This window comes from Plutella xylostella, chromosome 19 (genome assembly GCF_932276165.1).
Source record: "Plutella xylostella chromosome 19, ilPluXylo3.1, whole genome shotgun sequence".
Taxonomy (NCBI): Eukaryota; Metazoa; Arthropoda; class Insecta; order Lepidoptera; family Plutellidae; genus Plutella; species Plutella xylostella.
This window is the reverse complement of record NC_063999.1, coordinates 3,835,399-3,854,057: the sequence shown is the minus strand read 5'-3', so window position 1 is coordinate 3,854,057 and position 18,659 is coordinate 3,835,399. Positions and strand designations below refer to the sequence as shown.

General features: G+C 37.0%; 2 protein-coding genes across 11 annotated transcripts in view; both read right to left on the bottom strand.

The window, feature by feature from the left end:
* The window catches only part of LOC105380206 (potassium/sodium hyperpolarization-activated cyclic nucleotide-gated channel 2), a 202,113-nt gene extending 187,547 nt beyond the window's left edge, over positions 1-14,566 (bottom strand). For 2 of the 8 annotated variants that reach the window (XM_038106279.2, XM_038106281.2), the window contains exon 1: positions 14,237-14,509. The gene's annotated coding sequence lies outside the window, so the exon portion shown is untranslated. Of the gene's footprint in view, positions 1-14,236 lie in introns of all 8 variants that reach the window. The other 6 variants (XM_038106283.2, XM_038106284.2, XM_038106287.2 and 3 more) reach the window with 4 other exon arrangements.
* Positions 14,567-16,575: 2,009 nt separating this feature from the next.
* LOC105380212 overlaps positions 16,576-18,659 on the bottom strand; it is a 7,579-nt gene continuing 5,495 nt past the window's right edge. For all 3 annotated transcript variants that reach the window (XM_011549727.3, XM_038106156.2, XM_011549728.3), the window contains exon 3: positions 16,576-18,580. In XM_011549727.3, the coding sequence (XP_011548029.3) occupies positions 18,287-18,580 (294 nt within the window). In that variant the 3' untranslated portion in view covers positions 16,576-18,286. The remainder of the gene's footprint in view (positions 18,581-18,659) is intronic.

The following is an 18,659-nucleotide window of genomic DNA, read 5'->3' as shown; positions in this document are numbered from 1 at the left end:
TTCTTTTCATTATTTTCAACTACTATTTAGAATAATTAAATTTATTTGGAGTACTTTAGGGTTAAAAAAGTATATCCATATTTTAGATTGTAATTTCCTTATGTTCATGGCCACACTCATGGAGCCACTGACAGGACTAACTCGGAATATGGAACAGGCTACCTCGGTATATGGAAGAAACCATAATCCTACCTCGGTATAAGGGCAAATCGACATGTGTAATAAATTATATTTTTTTAAGTATAATTAATGTGTTATCAATGAATCTGTGTTAAGAAATATAAAATTTAACGTATATTCTTACAGAAGACAATATTTCACATCAATATTGATGGTTACAAATGCTTATTTTTCTTACTTACTTTCAAATGTTGTTATTTACCTCGGAATATGGACCCGTTACCTTACTATTCTTTTTGGTGCTATGAAAAACTATTAAACAGCGTTATTCGAACTTAGATCTACTGAAAATTCATGTTCAAATGACAACACATTTTTACATTGGAAATATCAATATCAGACCTACCATCTAGCTAGACGATCTGATTTCTACGATACCATGAGTTGCAATTGTAACACACAAACTAACAAACCAACAGCATTCAAACCGCGACCCGACAAATCTGTAAAACCCATAAACGACACAATATATACGATACCCGCTCGGCTAATAATCCGCAATAAAGCAGCCGCTACACTCATAAGTGTCTGGCGAAGAGGAAATTGGGGCGCGCAGAACCAGCAGTAAAACTTGACACGATTTTAAAAGTGAGCTCGTTGCCAAATAAGGCGCCACCTCCACCATCGATCGACCATTGTGCTTATATTTTGTTGAGTGAGGGTAGGCGGGTTCGATCAAGCCGCTGGATGTTCGTTCAATCGAGCGTCTTTGGGTGAATAAGTTTGCGAGTAAGGTCAGGAGGGTGTTCTCGCCTCGTGAGATATGAGATATTATTATGTCACTGGTTTCTTGTATCTATGCGGGGGGATATGCGGGAGAGATTCGCTGATTTCTTGATTTATGTAGAAACTTACCTTTATACCTTTTTTTTTTTTTTTTTTTTTTTTTTATGTAGCCATTTCAGTGTCCCACTGCTGGGCAAAGGCCTCCCCATGTTCACTCCACACGTCTCTATTGTCGACCACCTGACGCCAATCCGGCAAAAATCTGTCCAGGTCGTCCCGCCATCTCCGCCTAGGTCTACCTGGGCGCCTGCGTCCGTCGCTCGGCACCCACTCGGTTATAATTTTTGCCCACCGGTCCGGGTGCATTCGCATGACGTGGCCTGCCCAGGCCCACTTCAGCTTAGCGGTCTGTGCACCTACGTCTTTTATGCGAGTGGCGGAGCGCAGTGTGGTGTTTCTGACGCGGTCTGACCTTTATACCTACGTTAGTTTTTTAGATATTTGTAGTTTAATATGATGAATTTAAATTATGTTTTGTGGTAGCAGATGATAGTAGTACGGTGGCCTGCGCCTAAAAGTATACAGGCGGAGTTTTTAAAATAGCGATCCCTGATGATGAAGGGACCAGCTACATCTGTTATAAATCCGGGGACGTGCTGTGTGTGATGTGTGTAGCAGTGGTGTTTATGTGGATGTGCTTGAGCAGCGTGTGAGCTTGAGGTCGCTATTTTAAAAACTCCGCCTGTATACTTTAAGGCGCAGGCCACCGTACATATTAACAAGCATTTAACCAGAAACTACACAGATTTTATAGTCAGTGCGACCCACTATGTACGTGTTACTGAAAATCATCCCACATGAATCACACAACACAAACGTTCAATCAAAACAAACGCTTGCGAGTGAAAGCTCTCTGAATTAACAAACCCAATGATTTACAATTATTCGAGTAATCACAAATAGACGAGCCACATCCGACTGCAGTTCTAAAACAAACGGCGATTTAACCAATCATTCAGTGTACATATTAACTAAGGTACTAACACATGTGTATTTTTTTTAAGTATAAAGTATAACTTTGTTTGATTGATTACGTTTTTGTTAAGATAAAATAAAGATAATTTGTATTTTTTGGTATTTTGTATTAAAGGAGAATGTCACGGAGTACTAGGTACAAAATAACAAATTGGCCGAGCCCAAATGGCAAATCCTGCCACTTCTTTTGTATCGATTTCTTGCTAAGTCTGTTTTAGCGACATTTTGTTTTAAAAGAGAGGAGCCCGACATTCTATTCAATAAAATGTTGTGACTTAATGACGTAATAAAATACCTAATAGCGAAGGTTGTCTGGAAGAGATCGCTATAATTGATTGTTAAATCTATGTTATTTGAGTTTTTAGTAAGTATCAATAAAATGCACAAGCCTAGCACAGGACTAAACCCTATTGCATATTTAAAATGAAACAATTACTTAAGACACTTAAGTAAAATAGCTTTAAACTCAAAGCAAAAATGTGCGATTGTACCAGGGCAACATGAACACAAAGGTCACAGTTTTAACCCAGGCGTTGAACAGCAGGCGGGTCACTCTACATATATGACGAAAAACGAAGTTTCTCTATCTTGTTGTATTGAACGTGCCGATTGGCGGCAGCTCTCGTTCGTTAGTTTTTCGTAAGTATAGAGTAACCCTCCAGGTCCACGATAAGCCAGACAGCGCGGCGGAGGCGAGCTCGTCCCGCCACACGACGCCCAGCGGGATCGATAGCAACGCGATAGATTCACGGGCTAACTAAACGTGTTACTGCTTCTATCACTATCACTTTCAATGTGACAGCTATCAGAATTAGAGGTGTGAGTAGGGCTAGTGCGGGGTGCAAGACGCGGACGACAAGAAGTCATAAGTTTAGCGTCACGCCAACGTCAGCGCAATGCTTTGATAGTTGGTGGGATACAAAACTTTTTTCAAGCGCCCCTTGCTGCTATAAACGATGGCGATAGCAGACAAAGTTGAAAATACGCGGCCAACCAAAGTCAAAAGTCAAAGTCAAATTTTTTTATTCATCGTACAAATATAAAATTTTCTGATGAACGTCAATTTTTACAAATTACTCTCCGTTCGGATAAGGGGGGGCTCTTTCTGTCGATCCAACCCGATCCTCACCACCCGCCAGGCCTCGCCAGCAATCCTAAGCCGGGGTGTCAGTGGGACGGCACGGCTTAATATATGAGTGGAGAAAGTAAGAAAACAAAACTTCCCTCAAGGGGGAGCTGGCCAATTGGCAAATCGAGAAATAAAATCGAAAGTTTGGCCGCGTTTCGCCGCTCGCAGGTCAGTGCTGAAAAATAGATTATTTTGTTTACCAGGTATGCGATCGTCTGTAATTCGATTAGAAAACTGTGAAGCACAATTTGGTAATGAAGAAAGTAAGAAGAAAGAAATAATCAAGATTCAAAGACCAAGAACTAAATACCTGTATTAAAAAAATATATATTTATAGCCAGGACATCGGTGTTGGTTATTTATACTAACTAAAAATAGATAAACATAATAAAACATATTATAATTGAATATCTTTGTAATTAATAAAATAAAAGTTAAAATTATTAATCATTTAATTTATAAGGATATTAGTCTAGTCTTTTGGAAATTTAAGTGTTGTTGTTGGTTGAATCACCTTACTAAAGTACTTCAGGAAACTATGGCTCAGCTGAAAACAAACATTTATTGAATTAATTTAGCCAAACCTAATATGAATATGAATGTCAAATTAAACTCTACCTACAAACTAACGCTTCCAACTTTGCCCCTGGAATATTCTCTCGTATAATGCATAATGAAATGAAGTAATTTCATTTGACTTGCATCTTGCACATTTTTTTATAAAATTATTTAGTAAATTCAATTTTATTATTTCGAATAGGCATGAAATCTTCAATGGTGACCGTGGTGAAATAATTAGCCGGATTCTCTATAAAATGGCGTATTTTAACGTAATACGTTCATATCAATTTAACGTACATAAGTTTTTAGTTAACCTTCTTTAAAGTTGTTTAAAATGCAAAACAGGTTTTGTAAAACCTTATTATGTAAAATGCTGAGGCACGCTCAAATTCTCGTACAAAACGTTAACTAAAATACGAATTTGTGTTAATTAGGTGGTTGGTTGGTTATGATTAGCCTCCGCTGAATATGACTATAGCAGACCGCAGCGCAAATACAACCCGCGGCCGCGCCGGTACGGTACCCTAAAATAAAGACGCGCACACTAATTTGGCTCTTATAACACACGAAACATTTAAACGAAATTAAATCTATTTCTGTCCTGCTCAGTCAGTATATTGTCAAAGCAAGAGAGCAATAGATTTAATGTAGTTTCTTTAAATGTTTGGTGCAAGTCACCCAAGCTCCATCTTCGTCATTTCTATCTTCAAAAAGCTTAAAAAAATATTCGATCCATAGCATCACCAACCACACGCACACTAAACCAAATTAAAATCTTTCAGTTTGTTAAAAGCTATATAGCCTACACTAGGTAGATTCTTGTGTTGTAAAAAATGTCCCCAACCAGTTCTAAGTTTGCGACACGATAAATAGCCGTGGACAATAGGCGAAGAAGTGTGCTTTTCAAAAACAGCCCGGTAGTTGAGCTACAGAAACATTTCGTAGCCAGCGGAATGAAAACGGGTGGGTGTAAAACATTCCAACAATAGAACTGGGGTGTAAGCATTTATTTCCGCTAAACTTGCTTACCGACTGCACTCCGAAATGCAAATATGTACCTCTACCTAGCTATGGACCAAGGAACGTATATTTACTACTCTATGAACATTGGATAGATTGCCTCTGAAAGACAATCTATATACTTAAGTACGTTGACTTAATTCTATCAAGGGAAGCCTTTGATAAACAATAAACGAACAAGATGGAGTATAGGTTGGGGCAAAAGAAACGTCTCGACAAATAATATTTCACTTCCCAGATTAGATTTTTTTTTACTTTATTCATTAGTACTTTGTTTTTGTATGTGATACTCTATATTTTTCGTATTATTTATCAAAGACTCACACTAAAAGAGGCACGTTGTCTTTGACTACCCCTTCGAATAACAAAGAAGTAAGAATATCTATGTCGTCATGCCGGTAAAACATGTAGGTACTTATACATACTTAAATAATACCTACACCTACGTAAAAGAAACATCTTAAAAAGCAGTGACCTCTTTTTCTCGGTTACGAATTAGGCCTCCTTCAGAGGTCAGAAAGATTATCCCTGAGACCTTTCTGCAGTCATCTAGTAGCAACTCATACAACTCAAATAACACGCCATTTCGCAAAGTTTCAAAGTTGACAGTAATGGCGGCGAGTCAGCCATCTTTATTTGATGACGTCATAGGTCAGTCGGATCGGATCGGATTGGTAAAGTTATTGCCGGTAGGAACAGTCTATACTTGCGTTAGTAGATAGTCCTAGAAGAAGTTCGCACATGGATCGACAAAAAAATCGGTGATAGACACAGACATAATACCAAATTAATTGAATAAAAAAATTGTATCAGACAAAACAAGACATTAGTAAATAGTAAGTAAGTACATAAATATTTTTTTATTTCATTTAATCTATGACAAGAAAAGACCAAACAATAAAACTTGGTAAAAATATATCCTTACGTTTTCTACTACAGGTTTTTTAAACTTACAAGAAGAGACCCACAATGTAATAATATTATATCTATTGTAAGTAACAACAATAAAGAATTTAGATTTTTTTTTTGATAAATAATAATCCCTACCAAGTTATCTCTATCAGATAATATATTTAGGCTTTAAAATCCGTGCTAACGATTGAAAGCGACGTTTTATACGTATCCAGTCCATAAATGAAACAATGTCTTTAAACTATAAAAATGATATCTACCCTTTCAGACGGGAAAGCTGTAAAGGTTCGCATTTAAAATTTAAATACTACCTACCTACATAAGTGCAAAGGTAATGGTAACCTGGTTTTTACAACTAAGTAAATATATTATTAATAATAATAATTATTTATTTATTGAATTCTTTAAAGTACAGTTATAAATACGTGCACAATGAGGCAGTTAAATAGTTTGTTAGTTTATTTTAACTTAATTAAAACAACGATAATTAATGTTAGAGTCATTTAAAAAATGTACATAAGCTGATTAAGGATTAGCTGTCGTCCTAGATAGGTTTACACAAAACCTGTATTAAGGATTCAGTGCTTTCAGTATAGTTTTTGCATTATATTGGTGGATATTATTAAAAACATCATCACGACATTCACGACCCATTACGTCCCCACTGCTGGGGCACGGGTCTCCTTCCAATGAAGGAAGGGTTTAGGCCTAGTCCACCACGCTGGCCAAGTGCGGGTTGGTGGACCCCAACACAAGCAAGCTTGTGCTGAGAGAGTTGTCGGGTAAGTAGGCAACCCGACTGTCAGATGTTTTCAAGCCGCCCGAAGTCCTCTGACTAGGCTTAACGACTGCTGCCGAAGCAGCAACCGGGACCCACGGCTTAACGTGCCGTCCGAAGCACGGAAGCGTCCAGAAAAGCACCACTTGAAATTGGTCACCCATCCAATGGCTGACCGTGTCAGTTGTTGCTTAACCTCAGCGATCAGTGACGATCACTGAGGCCCGCTCGACTACGAACGCTTCAAAACATCAACAAATTCAAAATTATACTGGTTAAAAATTACGAACATTGTCCTTGATTTCTGTTCAAAGGGTGATGAAATGAAACACCTTGTAGGTACTCGTCAAACAGTACAGGGTTAAGAACTCTTTGTTCGCCACAGGACACTCGAGGTCGTAGAGACAAACAATGCTAATTATGCAGCGGTAAATGATGTAAGATATTTTTTTCTTAATTATTTGCAGAAGTAGAAGTAGACCTCGGTACCATGAAATGTATTTAAATAATATCTTTGAAGAGTTAAAGACAGTTAATAATAGTATTTTTCTAATGACTTACCAAAGATAAGAATATCCGAGGCATCGGTATTGTTCCTAGCATTTATTGAAAGATTGCGTGAATCAAACCAGACACCGTATACTGACAACATTTTGACATTGAGTTTACATGGAAGTAAAAAGTACTTACGCACAACGTACGTAAGTACTTATTATTTCCATGAGTAAACCAGACATTGGGCATTCGTTATAGAAAAGATTATTTTTTCGCGAATTTCTATAAACGAATTTCCAAATTCCAAAAGTTGTGCAGATTGACCCCGTGCTGAGTCACCCCTTTCGGCTAAGTATACCACTTTTGGAACATCCTGTATGAATGCTCCCAATTAATTACTCATCATATCATCATCTGATCTACTGAAATACAATGAATATATCAAACAAAATAAAACCGATGGAATAGTTAAATAAAATAGTGAACTTATTAAATAAAATCATGAACTGTGGTAGCTCGGTTTGTTTGCACCAAAAGTGTAGTTTGCTCTCCGCGTTTCAAATCAAGTGCCACTTGAATTTCACGTAAAGAGAAAGCACAAATGTTTAAATTTTGAGTCAAATAAAGGCTCTCACACCTGATATATTTAATTGCCTGCCACTGCAACTCATGAAAAGTACAAAAACTATATACAGCAACCATTTTTTATAAGTACAAACACTGAATATTTCTATTTGACTCAAAACACGTTAACTCGTTTTAAAAAAAACTAAACCTAGATATTTACCATCATTGACCATATACGAATAACTTTCAGTTATTTTTTATTTTATTTTTCTGTGGAAAGGAGGCATTGCACTTGAGTAACTGAAATGTATTATTCGACATAAAACTTTAAAATGATTTATTGTCGATAGTCAAAATTATTAGATAACCAGCATTTCACAAAGGCTCGGCCATTAAATTGAGAGTACAGTATTGACACCCACATGCAACGAACATGCACGCGAGTCCGCGTTGTCCTATGGTTTGGATGCGTCCGCGCTTGGCCTAAGCAATAAGCACCTATTTACATAACTAATTCCTGTTCCTTTTTGCCGTTGTAATTAATACTACAATTATTTTGTATTGTATATTGCGTCCATGTTGCAACATCCCGACCCCAAAACAGCTTTTCCTACAAATTTGGTAACTCCAACCAATTATGTTTTCAATTGACAAAATATAAAAATGCAAAACGGGCGACCATTTTCAGTTGATAGCCCTCTGAAAATACGCAGAAACAGTACAGCGGACCGCCCAAACGTGCTAAACTGTTTTCGTTGTTTTTTTGGGTTGATTTATTTTTCAGGTTTTCATATGAAGCGCGGTTATGCGGGGACATTAATCTTTTATGGGGCATTTTCGAGTACATCGGTGTACTGTGCGCCGACTGACCCGTTTCCTCCTTGTTACGTGGCTATTACGGTCTAACATCGCATGGAATATTGTAATGTTTGTTAGCTTGATTATACGTGGAACGGAAAAAATCGAGCTTGCATCCTGTCGGCCTCCAACAGACATAACCGTAAGTGTTACATATGTACGTACATGGTTATTTGTTTGACCTAATTTTTGAACTGATATTGTAAATAGGACGGATTTTTTTTAAGCCAGCTTTTAGCGAACTTGGAATTAGCAGGTACTTATAAAATATATTTTATAGTTTGGAAACTTAAAAAAACACTATTATGGTAGACAAAATATTAAACAAAACAACATATACTTACATAGTGTAAGTACATATTCCTATATTATAACAAAATAGTGCATTCTATGCAGTAACATCTCAAGTAAGGCTACTTGTAAAACTGCAGCAACACGTTAATTACATTTCACGAAGCTCAATTAGCATCCAAGTAATTTTATGTCAACATTTTCTAGTCCGGCAGTTCTAGGGAAGCGCCATTATTTATGTACTGCGTCTATGAACAACGTCCACCGGAGCTGAGCTAAAACAATTAAAATTCCACCGTCATTCTCATTCAGCTAATGTTTATGAAAAACAGTAATAACATTAGACTTTTCCGCTTTTGACTTTGACTTTACCACAGCTGGAAATAATTGACGTTGGAACGAGCTTTGGCGTGGCGGCGGGCAGGTGCAATGGCCTTACAAATGAACCTAGGACAAGCAACGTTAGGACAGCTATTTTAAGTATTGCCTATTTTGTTGTTCATTGGAAAACATTTTTATTTGGGGTAGAGGCCTTCAGCTTCGGCTTACTACCACTTTTGCAACGTACCGTATTACGAAATATTTATGAGTAGAGTTTTTAAATTAACGTCAACATTCCCATCCAACAGACTTCTTTTAATCGCATTAAGATCGGACAATCGCCGGTATCCTTAAACTTTCCAACGATCTAAAAATAGTCTAAAGTCTAACCTTGAAACTCTATTATTTGTCTGTAAACCTATACCACAGCCTATACTTAGCTTAGAAGTATGTATATCTATACGCGATCAATATCTAATCCACCTCATAACTATAATTAAGTAACTAGTTACACTAATGTTTTAAATATACTTGCTAGTTACTACACACAATAATTACCGAATAAATGAATTAAATAAAGTAGATTCAATAATAATAAATATGTGGAGACATCTCACACACGGCTATCCGATCCCAAGCTAGGCGGAACCTGTGTTATGGGTGTCGGATAGCTGATATATCTACACAAATACATAGATAGATACATACTAAATATAAATATCAACACCCAAGACCCGAGTATAAATATCTGTCTTTAAACAAATATCTGCCGCAGCCGGAATTCGAACCCGGGACCTTCGGCATAGCAGTCGGGGTCACTAACCACTACACCATTCGGTCGTCAAGATTCCTACCAGTGTAGCCTACCTAGCTAACCTATCCAGCAATGACCACGTTTCTTTAAACAACCAATGAAATCGCTATGACATGCTAGGTACAATTAATACCTACAACAAAAGTTTCCCACGCTAATCGAATCCAGCCCCGACACACCCAGGCGTTCCAGGAGCTTCGCAATAAAAACAGCCAATAACCTGCAGCCTCTCGCCGGCCAGATAATGGGCACCTTCCAGAAAATTGGCAGAGAGGTGCACACCTCACGCACACCAAGCCAGAGGCAGATCAATCCTTGTCAAACTACCCGACCGGTCCCAACCTAAACTTAACCCTACATGCTCAACAATAAGAGCTGCTTCAGAAAGCATCGAGGTCTTGAGTGGAATGGACCGCTAAGTGCCTTAATACCTTCTCCCGGAGGCTGGACATCGTCCGTTCTCGGAAGAATGCTTTTTAAATTAAATATCTACCCGCTAATCGTTAAATCTTTGTTATATTGAGTTATTCGCCATTCCTCTTCCAAGTTTACGAGGTGAGCGAAGAATGAGCGATTTTATTATTGATTTCATTATATATGGGTTGTTCGCACTAAGATTTTTATAGGTACTTACAATAATACTCTCAAACGCTACGCTAAACAATAAATTATTCTCGTGATGGTCATTTTTGCCCATGTAAAACGGTACAATCAATACACGTATTTACTTGAAATCCCATGTACAGCTTAATAGACCTTAATTAATAGAAATCAATAACCTTCTACGATAAAAAAATGAAGATATTTATTATGCTCAAGTCTTTAATTATATTTTTTAAGCGCGAAATGAAAAATTGCACCTCTGGACTACGAAGGGGGTCTGTAAGCAAAGCCATACATCATCACACATCATGCAATGTCAGACTCATATTCACTGCGATCCTATTCAGCTGTCACCGTATGAATATACCAATATACCATCATTATAGCGTGAAGGTTTGCAATTTATATCAATTTGGAAAACACCTCCAGGGTTACCAATCATTTACGTTTCCATCTTCAAAAGTAAACTTTTCAAAGTTGATGAACGCGTCAAATGGAAGTCATTGTTTCAACTGATGGATGACACAAAACTAATAGATTTATTTAGTTGTACTCAATTAACATTTGGACTGAAAAACTATTTAGTAATTCTATTCAACTTCGAACTAGGTACTTTATCAGGATATAAAAACAAAACTATTTTATGTTTCGATTAATATTTAAAGTACAGAAACATATTTTTTTTGGCAACCCTGTACTTGTCAAACACGTTCAGTAGAATGATTTATCACGTACAATATTGGACATATTTGACGATTGAATAACTTGCAGGGTACAAAGTAATGTGTAAGTTGCTTCCCGCTACCACGATGTGACTATTATTGTGAAGAAGCCGCATAGATGGATGAACGATAAATCCGTTTGCTTTTGATGAATTGTTAGGATAAAGATTGTTTTAGAGGTCGTATTCGTTAAAATATTGGCTTCTGAATGACATAAATCTTCGCTTCGCTTATCTAACGCCGCTGTAACTCTATTCTACTCTCTTCGGGGGGTGTTAGTCCCCGCACCAGCCTCTCTCGAATGGGATCTTTGTAAGTCACTGCCTTTCAAGTTTGGACCATACCATTTCACACCACGTTGGTCCACAGCGGGTTGGTGGTTTATTTTTAAAGAATTAATTGGTAGGTTGCCAGAAGTTGAACCCACAGCCTCTTACGTGATAAACAATAATAATTTAGGCAGCATGAAAACATTAAATAAATTAAATTCTTGCTAGAAGAATAAACACTGTTTATATAGCATTGTTTATTAAACAGCTAGGTAGATTATCTGTCTCTCATATTAAAAAAACATCCAAACTGGATTTGCCGTGACCGCGTGGGATTAAATCGAGTACCGAGGAACTTTGTGTTATTGCCCATTTAATTACAGACCGTATATGCCAATGACTCTTATAATACTATACTTGTAGAGGTGAAGGTTTTAAAGTGTATATATAGGTATTCGTATTTTTATGTCTTATTTATAAATATAAAAATAAATATAAAATTCAAATGGCTCGGAAATATTCTACCTTTAATATACAGGCAGAGGTTTATTTTATTATATTATATAAACTAAACTAAATAAAAGCTTTTTTGACAAAATCTTTGAATGCAGTTTGTATTCTTTTTTTTAATAATAATCAATTCTCATTTCAGTAAAATGCCCTTCAGTATATAAGTTACTTCCCATTCATTTGTATCATAGCCGTTGGTCATATCCTTGTACTTATACTAGGTTCGGCGCACCTTTAGCCAGGTACTCTCTAATATTTGAGACAGACAGAAGATATCAAACTTATAACGATTCTATCCAAACAAAACATGTCTATTAAAGCCTATACACACATACATAAAACATCTATCTAAGCTTAGATATCTATCGCGAGACAGAGTCGATGTGGTACGACTCTCGTCGGCAGATAGCGGATGTCAGCGACAGACATGGATGATAAATGACGCTGTACTTGAGAGAACTCTCCTTTTTTCTACTTAATTTCTCAAAAAAGGCACCGAGACAGTCCGTCTCTGCTACCAGCTGTACATAAATAATAGGTTCGTAGGTATACTTATTTAAATAATGATGTTTATATTGGCTTTGTGTAGGTACTTTGCAGAAAATGGTAGCTAGACTTTACTGTTTAATTTTAGTTGTGAAACTTTATTATCAAACTATATATGAATTCTTAAAAATGGAGTTATAGTATTTCATTTTCAAATCCCTGAATTTATAATCTAAAGATAGTTATTACAAACTCTACAAATTTAATACGTAAGTTTGTATGAATCATAAAATACTAAAATTTCAGTAAGTAATAAGTTTAATTAAGGCAATACCCAGCGCCCTAGGTAACTAACCGAATACACCACAATATTATACTACAAAACACAAAAATTTAAACTGTTTAAGAATTTAGGTACAATTAAGTACGGATGTATTGTAGACTGCAGACTTTTTATGTGACAAACACCGAACCAAACCTAAACAAAACCGAAAAAAGGCGAACTAACCACCACCGACGTTAACTTAGATTGTAATCAAGATAACCTTCGGGGTTTTACGATTTATTTGAGACCATTACCAGCGACGCTTCAGAGGCAATGGAGCTTCCGCACTTACTGCCGACTGTCACGACACCGCCACCACGCCAGGCCGCCAGTAGAGGGGCACGGAAGGAGCATCCCGAGTGACAACTGTACTGCTACCGTAACACCACCGTCACATTAGCAATCAATAATCCATAGCAAAAAATGCCTGTCAAACATCTGTCAGAACCATACAAGTTACGTCATATTTGACAAGCTGCTTGAGCATTGTCAATTGCTAGTGTTCGGTGCGCGGTAATGGTAGCTCCATTGTATTAGTCCAAATAAGTACGGGTTACCCTAGGTGATTGATGCTATATTCCTTATGTTCTACGACTTTTGAAAATTTGCTTTTTTTGCTTTGCTATAGGAAGTCACGTGCTCCGTCATTTTAGTTAACTATACTTTTGTCTACCTGTGTAAGTAACCCTTATAGTGCCTAACAAAGTTTCGGTCACTGGAGTGTTGGAGTAGAGACAGGGCACGCGACCCCTACCCCGCTGTAGAACTGACATTATCCTTACAGAATGCAATAATAACTGTAAATATACCTGAACCCTTTGGAATCTTAGGATCTGAAATGTTGGTACGCTGAAATCAGAGAACACAAAACATAGCACAACCGAGTTTCTGAAACTGTGAACCTCAGAAAGATACTGTTACATAATCTGTGTATTAAGGTTAATAAAAATGCACTAATTTGCCAGCCGTTGGTCTTAAATTCAGGATTAACTGAAGCATAATATGAGCTTACATCTCAAATATTCATGGCGCATCGCCGCGGCTGTTTTATATTCACGGAAACGTTAGGTTTCTGAAGGAAATGACGATTGGCAGTCGGATGGAATCCAAGTGAAAATACTAAATATGTTACTGCTTCGGAAAATATACAGACGTAGCGAAACTACAAGCACAAGCATCGAAACGCGCTTCAGTGTTACAGCGATTTCTGGTTTAAAACCTTCGTTGTTCGGGTTGGTTACGTAAAGTTTATCTGTGGTTAGGTTTACCAGCAAATATTTAGAGTATTTAAAAGGGATACCTTCGTACTTTGGAAACAAGCGAAATTTTGTATCAAACTGGTGGAGCTTTCTGTAGTCACGTAAAAAATTGCGCACGTGGTTGCTATTAAATAAATTGTAGACGTCAGAATTTGTCTTGCGTTGTTACAATAATAATAAATGCAGTCGGACAGGCTTTGAGATGTAAATCGCTCTGTTATCCTCGCCGTAAAAAAACTCAGCAAACAAGCCGGTTACGTGCGAAGCTCTCGCCACATTCCGACCCGCGAGGCCGGCGGACAGCGGCCGCCAGCCTGCGACCCGTTACATAACCCACCTGCCGCACAAACACTCATTCTCCCATTATTTACTTACTGCACATTCAGCAATCGATTGTCACTTTGCAGCTGATACTCTGTAGCACTAGCCGGGCCACAGACCTCTCGAGTCGATACCGATCGACAGATCACAGCACAACACTAGCTGGCACGGTCGCGTATTTGAAAATTGCGTGGGCGATAAATGATAACGGAGATGTGGCGCTGGGTCGATGTATAGTGGGGCGAGGAAGGGGCTGGAGGCTGCGACTCACCGTGCGGATGGTTACATAAGTGGACGCGAGGAGCGGGGAGCGACACGTGTGGCCCCGGCGGGGCATGCGGCGCGACTGCCTGGGCGCCGCCCGCGCGCCCGCTCGGCCCATTCAGCCGTCGGCGGAGTCTCGGCAGACACACATCACGTGTCCCCAAGAACCTCCCGTGCGTAATTATGCAAACTGGTGTCCATTCAGGCTGCCCATCAGAATTGAACGGGCCACTTCATTAAATTGAGTCCCGGTATTGTTTTGTTGGTCTTTCATGCTTAATGTAATTGGAATACGCTAGTTTGTGTAGGGTTGACTGAGTTTGGATATTACATCACTATCCGTTACAGTTGTTTAGAAGCTTTATTAAAAGCTCTTAAGAGAGCACTTTTCAGGATTTCCTAAATAAGTTAACTAAACGTGTATTCTCGGTATCGCTGATACGGCTAATGCCACTTTAAAATAGAGATCTTAAAAGCTTTATTGTTTTCCAACTTCGCTTTAGCTTCGTAAGTTTATCAATATGTGGCTATGGAGTTAGGATAAGTTAAGAAGAGTTAATTCAAATTGGAATTAAGTAATTTATAACCAACTTTACGATATAATTCCATAAATATATTTTTCTTGTTATTTTTCAGCTGAAAAGATATCTGAACGGTAAACAAACAATAATTCTATTGACACTGATAGGTATATTACCCTCATTTCCTACTTCCCGCTCCTTGTTTGCTTCAGGCAATGAAAGCTTTCCGTAAATGAAAAATTTTACGGTGGTGTGCCGGGGTAACATTTATCGTTTTATGCATTTTATATTTTCTATTCTATTCTATTCTATTCTAGCCATTTTGATATGATGTGTTAATTTTTCCGTGACAGATCTTACTACTTAGATATTATTAATTTAGGTTATCTAATTTTCGAACGCTCGGTATTTTTATCCGAAATGAAATCACACATCTACCTATTCATTATTTGTAAAGTTTTCAGAACTTGTGAATAAATATAGCCAGAATACTAAATATTTAAAAAAAAACCTTTAAACTTGAAACCAAAACTTTATTTTATTTGTATTTCAATGTACAAAAACTCAGTAAATAATATAATACAAAAATAAATTCCTATCCTATTCATAATTATTGCTGTAATAACTATTCTCTACTCGGAGTAAACCGAAGTTATTTTACTTTTCTTCCATCTAGCGTCGAGTAGCAGAACTAACTAAAAATTAAATCTCCAGGCTTTCAATATTTTCACTAAAGTTCCAGTTTCACTTTTCAGCTCTAATAACTCTCAGTCATGCCATCTATATTACCATTGAGTAAACTAATTGCTACGCAGTCTATGCTACAGAGTCTAGCTACGTGCGCGCTACGAATCTATGCTACGAGGTTGCTACGAGCCTAATCGCAGTATCGGGAGATGGCGTCCATTGAACAGTTTTGAACCTTCTCGTTAGAGAAGTACTTATTTAAATGTTCTTTGGTTTGAACACGGGAGTCCGCGTTGTCCTATATAGAGGGTTGTCTTGTGAATGAAAAAATATTGAAAGTATGGGTTATTTATGCCGACTATAAGAACAAAAAAAAACATTTATCTAAACTAGGTACCTACCGGCTATATAATAATATCTTTGCGATTTTTTTTTATTTTTTTAACACAACAAGTGATGTTATGAGAAACAGTTCCATTAAAATATTTAAGAGGTTTCACTCCACAGCAAACTAATGAATGAACTATAAAAACGGGTTTTATGTCTTAAAGATCAAAATGAAACATAGTCACTGACACAGATGGATCATTTTATTCAACAGTACATCACTGGACACATAGCAAAATCTTCATTTACCTATAGAGGTATCTACATATTTAAATTTCATTTTAAACTTCCTTGCATTAACTATTTAGATTAAAATAAGTTGATACTCACATGAGAGTATTTTGTTAACTACATATATTAGAATGATAGATAGATGTTGGAAAATCCAACGGCTAACTATGACAATGTCTTCAACAGTCCCAAGCTCCCTTTATAATGAAAGGTCAACCCACAGAGGTGATGGATCATATTGTGTGCATAGGGTCCGAAAAGGCTAACTTTGCAACGGGTAAAAGTTGAGACATTATTTTTTACTTTGTCTGATAATAACATCGATTGTTATGGTAACTGAATGAAGAAGAGAAAGTATTGCATCAGTGTCAGAAAGGAGAATGGCCAAATCTCTATGGCGATGATGAAACATAAATACTGATGTGTAGCCCTACAGTATATCCTGGTGTAAACTATATTATTACGAGGCATGGGAGAACGATGATATAGATACTGAAAGATGAAGTCTTCTTATTTTGAAATTAGACACTTTTTTTGCAATTGGCACTTATTTTTGTTGCGAAGTTAGCATTGTCAAACTCAAGATTCCTTAGCTCCAATTTCTCCATAGTCGGTTAGAGCATAACCAGGTATTAGTGGTTGACTTTTGACACATCTGTCAAGAATTTTATATGAAGATGACGTATAATTGATTAACCAATCCCTGTCGGTTAGATAACCGACTATGGAGAAATTGGCACTTCGGATATCAGTTGAGATAACAGAACCACACCCGAAGCCACCACCTTCTTGGGTTTATCCTTTATACAAAATTACAATCAAGATATATTCTTTATATTCTAGACAAGATAAGCTCTCATTCTTTATTCATGGTTACACCGGTTCAAAAAATGTTATCATTTTCATAAGTACCAGAACGTTTATAAAAAAACTTATTTTTTTGGATACATAAGGTATCCAAAAAGGAGTAAGTTGTTAGTCGGAAGTGACTCGCATATATCATGCTAATTCTTATCCATTAAGCAATTGCTCTCACAGACTTGTTATTAAAATAGTTGCGATTAATTATTATTATGTCTTAGACATAGTGTTTTGGCAAAAGTTTTACAGTAAGTATATAAAATTAATTGATAATTGATTATCATTAGGTAAGTACAGCGTGAAAAAAACTGCCTGACCTTGATTAAGTAACTAAAAAATAGATATGGTAAAGTTAACTCCCTGTATGTTTGTCAAAACAGTAAGATTTCAAATTGACTACAGTAAATAATTCATTTTTTCTTTTCTTAAAATATAGGTAAAGAATTACAAATAAGTTGTGTAATAAAATTACTTACTTACTTTCACTAAAGCAAAGAGTCGAAACCTACTAATAAATAACATAAAAGTAAATAATGGGAAATACCCATGAACATACATAATATGAACAAATTAACATATTATAACGAGGTCTTAACATACTTTTCAGAACTTAAGGATATTCCTTGAATAATCCGAACTACTTACCTAGTTAGTAGAGAGTATGAAAGTTCTAAAATAAAATAGTTTCCTTTAAGCAACACTTAAGAACTTAACTATTTAGGCATTTCAATAAGTACAACCTTTGGAAAAAAAACTAAGTTTTCCTACTTAAAAAACGTACTTGAATTTACTTACGCAACACATTTTGTAATAAATACAAATTATGTGAAAAAATTATATTAATAAAACTTTTTTGTTATAAATAATAGGTAATAGATGAAGCGATGTCGTAGTAATTTACTATTACATTGTGCACTTTAGAAGGACTATCACTTCTATACAATTCATATAAAACTTATACGTTGCTTCACGGGACATTTTCCTTTTGGTTATGGCCAGAATTTACATTCTAAGGTAGGTATTGAGTTAATTACAAGCAAATCAATCCTTTTAAGCAAAAATACCATTGTATCTCAGAACCACCCTACAATCGCGCAGAAACAAAAGAGCAACAATTGACACGGAAAGCTACAGAGAATCGAGCCGGTATTATTTACCATTTATTGTTTTTCTTGAACGGAAGGAAACAGCAGCTCATCCAGCGGAAGGGGCGACGGCGGAAGAGGGACTTCTGCTTCTTTCGCTCCCCTTTCTCATCCTTCGGGACGCGGCGGTACTGCCCCTTTTTCTGCATTGGAATGACCAGCTCCAAGACCGACCCTTCGTCTTCTTCCTCTGAGGCCGTGAGCTCCACTTCTAGCAGAGGAGGCGAGTCCTGAGCTTCATCGCCATCGGCTTCCGATTGAGCGTCTGAATCGGATTTGTTGCTGTTTTCGTCTCCGCTTATCTGGAAAGGGAGGAGATTGGTAGAATGAGTTTGTGCTCGGATATGCAGGAGCTCTATTAAGAAATAGGTCTGCTGCCTA